Raw genomic sequence first — 5328 nt, forward strand, 5'->3', positions numbered from 1 at the left:
ACCCTCAGAAAAGGTGATCATAATGCTGTGATCAGTAATATTTTGCATTTATTCCATATTGCAGTGAGAAGGTGCTCCAGTGCACAAATGTGACAGTAGGAAATGTCTCAAGTGCCATTTCAAGCTCAAATCTCTATGAACTGTGATCAGCCTGGGATGACAGTACCCATACCTAAAAGTGTCAAAATTTGATTTTGCCATTTTTATGATTAAGAATTATGGAGATAGAGACAAAAATGCCCAAAAATCTATTTTGAAGCTATAAAGAACCCACATCAAGGAGTGTTACCCCTGACCGGTGTGCCTCTGTGTAAAATAGGTTAGTGACCTATGTCTGATAGTATATCACATCTACCAATAAAATAAAATAAAATAAAATGAAAATAAAATGAATGTGTAGGTTCACAGTCATCCAGGTCATGGTTATCCACATAGGGTTGAATCAAGATCAAATGGACTATTTGTAGATTCTTGAATTTCAAGAATGTGTTTCAAGAATCCACAAATAGTCCAGTTGATCCTGATTTAACCCAACATGGATAAAATAAAATAAAATAAAATAAAAACAACACAGTTTTCAGAAATTTTGTCAGAAGTAGTTCAAGTTCTAATGGTAACTAATACTAAGTAAAAGGGACTCCTTGCTTTGGTTTTCTGTGATTTGACGTCCCACTCATGGAAGCGGCAGAGCAGCCAATCACAGGACAGGATTCTACAACGATGGTGCGTGACCAGCCAATGGCAGTGGAGCTGCACTGTTTTCCTGCCAGCCTTTCTGCCCGTTGCTGAATAGTTCCCTCCTGTGTGCACATGTGACCAGGGAAGGCGCTCACTGCTATTTAAACATCATCGATGGGGTGCTGAAGTGGACAGCTCCGGTACACAAAACAAAACAAAACACAACTCAACACGATGCTTTGTTTGGCTCCTGGAGATGGACGCTCTGATCAGCTGCTGCGGTGTTTTCAGCCGTGAACGAAAGTAGCCCATATTTTTTCCAGACGTGCATCATTTGTGAACATCAAAGGACTTTTTTTTCTCCTTTTCTAATTGTGTTTGTACACGCCAGTGACGAGCCATAGGCCCTCTCCACAAACGGAGTTAAGCGGATGTTGTGACACCTGTGGCTGAATCTGCATAGACATTTGCGTCTGGTACAGCAATCTGAGAAGAGGAAGTAGGTTGCAGACCAGTTTAGATCCATTTTGGAGCAAAGGTGTTCCGACGCTGCTTGATCCCGAGTGGGTGAGAGCAAAGGTAGTCTAAAGCCATTTACAGTCGCATTAATTTCTAAGCCGCTCTCGCTGCCTGCTTGCAGACAGCAGTGAACATGGATGAGAGGAATTTGCTGTGACGAGCGCGTTGAGTGGATTTGTGCAGCTGGGTTAACTAAACTAAGAACAGAGTCGAAAGCACCACTGCCACCACAGCCACCACCGACTTGCTCCATTTGTTCGAGCATCGTTTGCTCCCGTTTTTATCTATTTTGGTGAGGAGTCAAACACTGTGCTTCATCAGTCATGGGGAAAGACGAATGCAAAACAATGCTGGACGCTTTGAACAAAGTGACCGCCTGTTACAGACATCTGGTCATCGCCCTGGGAAGCACCTCGGACTCGCAAAACCTGCGAGAGGAGCTGAAGAAGACCCGCAAAAAGGCCCAGGAGCTGGCCGCGGCCAACAGGACTAAACTGACCGCTCTGCTCAAAGACAAGACCATCAGCAAAGATGACCGCGCCGAGTACGAGCGCCTGTGGGTGTTGTTCTCCAGCAGCATGGAGCTCCTGGAGGTGGACATGAAAAGGTCCCTGGAGATAGGGCAGGATTTCCCCCTCAAGGTCCCGACCAGACACCTCATCCAGACGGGGATGACGGGCAGCACCACCACAGTGGCGGCCCGGGCCATGAGCGTGCAGAACATGAAGTATGAGGCGGACGGCAACATCGACACGGCGGACCTGAAGGACCTGCAGGCCGAGATCAGCCAGGTGGGGCAAATGATGGAGGAAATGGAGATGAAGGTGCAGGTGGCGCCGTGGGCGGTCGAGGCGAGACAGGAGGCAGGCGCTGAGCTCAAATCCAACATGAGCGTCGGAAATTCCTCCGTGGGTGTCATCTCCATCTGCGAGGAAGACCCCAAAGATGACGAGGGTGGAGAGCGGGAGGCTAGTTTCGCCTCGTTTTGCGCGGTGATCGTGTTCTTCGTCATCGTTATGGTTGCAGCTGTTCTGGGATATTTGGTCATCAACATGTCCTGAACTGTGTAATTACACCCAACCCTCATAACACTGACGGGCATCCCACCGGGCTGCCCACGGAGATGCCATGACCGTGGGTAAGGGCCGGCAACCTCAAAAGTGAGAGCTTTTGTTGGTAAGGGGGTAAAAAATGTTGGACACACGAGTAAGAAGTTATTAAGCCTCCTCTGATTTCTGAATGTATCCGGTGGCGCCGAGGAGTTGCAGTAGATAAAATGTAGAACAATATAGCCAATGTCTGTCATGTGGAGAGGAACTGGACGTCGCACACAGTTAAGTATTTTTGATGGGGCCAATAGCTCGTGCATTTTCTTTTTCTTTTCTCTTTCTTTTTTTTTTTTTTTTTTTTTTTTTGTGGGTGGGAATGTTGGGAGCGGGGGCATGAAATTCTGTGACAGTGACTGACCATCAGGATGCTATAAACAGCGTCGCTGCCACGTAATCCAAGTGGATTAGTCCAAAAGCTCATGCCTAGCCCACTGATGTTAAGTAAATGTAGTCCCCCTGATGTTCAGCTGACTGTTGCTGTGACTTGGAGCCAGCAGAGCAGGAGCATCAGCTGTATTCAAGTGAGACACGCTGGAGCGCTTGCTTCAGCTGTCAGTTTTTACTCATCACATCACACAGGTTGGATTTGCACTTTTCTACACTCCTGATAGTACAGTTTTAATATACATGATGACATTTGCATAGCGGCCAGCCTGTGGTGGGCCTGTCTCACTTTAGGACAACACATCACAATGTAGGCTACTAAAATGACAAGAGCCCCTGGGACTCAGGGCGCTCTCACAGCAGCTGTAATCACTGTAAGCTGGTTTCTGTTCATCTTCAGGGTTTCATTTGAACAGTGTTGAATGTAGGCCTACACACTGCAAAATGTGAATAGAAGGTTTGTAAATATACTGCTGTGTCAGATAATGTACATACAATGAAGTATATTTATTATAATAAAATGTACGAAACGCACACCAGCGCCTGTAGTTTGTACAAATACCCTAATTCCTGATGCTTTACAGGATGACGTAAAGTAAAACCAGGCCACATTATTTATTTATTTATTTATTTAATAAAACAATCACCTTTTGTGATGTCACATTTTTATTATGTGTCAGTCTTTCAAATCTACTTTTGATGTAAGACTTTTGGTTTTTGACATGTAAGCCATGCAACCTTATTTTTTAATTGTTGTAATGTTAGGAATTGAGAGATCTACCTCACACACATAGCCAACTTGGTGTCAAACATACGCATAAGGTTATTGTTAGATAATTACCTTTGATATAACCACCGCGGATCAAAATAGTGTTTGATTTATAAAGGAAAGGTGACTACACAGGTGCTTAAACCCCCTAATGGCATTAGTTGTAAGAGTCTTTGATGGTATTTCTGGAAAGGCAAACAGGGGATTTAGTTATAGTTTTGGCTGTGGGAACCTGGGCCATTTCAGGTAGACAGAGATAGCCAGAGGGAGGCAGAGAGAGAGAGAGAGAGAGAGAGAGAGAGAGAGAGCGAGAGAGAGAGAGGAGTAGGAAGAGGAGGAGAAGGCAAGGTCAGGTTCCTGGGTCTTGCATGAACATCAGGTGGTCCAAAAGGATTTGTACAGGACAGGTCGGGGTTGATTAAGAAATGAGTTCTAAACTCATTATAAATGTTAATCAGGTGTTAGTGAGGACTGGTTCAATAGTTTACACAACCTAAACATATTAACGAGATGGTGTGTTTTTACATAACTGCTGCAGCATTGACATCATTGCTTTGCAAAAATCATTTAATGCAGCAAACCAAACCTTGATGTAATGGAGTCAGACCAAAAACAGCTGCTGGTGGCCAGGTGTTTCCTTTGCTTCTGATTTTTTAGTACTATTATTATTATTATTATTATTTAAATTGGACAAATATTCAAGACACATTTTTTCCCCTTTCATTCACTACATCTCATACAGTAAAATTACAGCGTCAAGGAACTTCATAGGATTTTTTAGACAGGAGGTGTGATTAACTGTCTCATGTTACATTTTTAGATAATGAAGGAAATAAATCCTAAATATTTTATATATTAAGTTAATATAATTGTTGGCGATCAAAATTAGGAAAAGGCTTAGGCTGAACATTTGAATTATTGTCAAATTTGCACTATTTCTGTTTTATTCTGTGGTGATTTCTGCCCAGTTCTCAAGAATCAGTTCAATTCACAGTAAAAAGAATTAAACTGAATTAAATTTCATTTTGGGAACTGTACAATGATTCAAGCAGAATTGAATGAAAAGAAAATCTATAAAATTCATGTTTTTACGTATTCCTCCAGCTTTATTTCCAGAATCTTTCATTGACAGGATTAGATTTCCTTGTTTGTCAACCTTACATTAAAATTCAAATTGTTTCCACTTCAAATTATTTAAAAAAAAAAAAAAAATCAATTGGACTGAATATTACTCAGTTACTTGTTACAGTTTCTTTTATAAGATGTATGTAGGACATATAGCATCAGGTTAAACACTTTTAGTCAGAGATGTAGTAAACCTAAACCTAAATGTTGTTCATCTACATTTTAAACCATGAGCTGACTTTGGAAGGTTAATGTTGATATTTAAGAAGTGAGTTTATAAGAGACGTTATAGCAAACAGCAGTCAAAGAAAGAAAAAATGGTGGAAAGGTCATAGCATAGCAAAGCCAGATGGATTATGAAAGATAGGCGACATAGGCAGTACAGATAAAAAGGAATAGACTGACAAAAGGATCTCCTTATACAGGACGATGACAGTGTGCTGGGATGCTGCTATGAAAGAGAAACCTCTTATCTCTTCTGCATCATCACCTCCAACAGACATCACTGCGGTTGCTGGTGGCAAGTGGTGTTTGCTGGCTGTAAAACGTTAATGATCCTTGAAAAATGAAAGATGTAAATTACAGCGGAGTGAATGTATCAACGATTTCTATTGCAATTTTATCATTATTTAACAAATGCAGCATATTTTGTGAAAGTACGCTGAATGTCAGCAGTTGCAGATCAAAATGAGCTGTAATGAGGCTGTAACAGCCACTTGCAGCACTCTGAGTGAAGAGTTTTTC

General features: G+C 42.0%; 1 protein-coding gene across 1 annotated transcript; it reads left to right on the top strand.

Annotated features, from left to right (window-relative positions):
• The first annotated feature begins 879 nt into the window (after positions 1–879).
• Positions 880–3224, top strand: LOC115357202 (regulator of G-protein signaling 9-binding protein). The gene has a single exon (XM_030048605.1). It carries the CDS (start codon positions 1521–1523, stop codon positions 2256–2258), a length of 738 nt encoding a protein of 245 aa, XP_029904465.1. The 5' UTR covers positions 880–1520; the 3' UTR covers positions 2259–3224.
• Positions 3225–5328: the final 2104 nt, after the last annotated feature.

The sequence above is a fragment of the Myripristis murdjan genome, chromosome 3 (genome assembly GCF_902150065.1).
Source record: "Myripristis murdjan chromosome 3, fMyrMur1.1, whole genome shotgun sequence".
Classification (NCBI taxonomy): domain Eukaryota; kingdom Metazoa; phylum Chordata; class Actinopteri; order Holocentriformes; family Holocentridae; genus Myripristis; species Myripristis murdjan.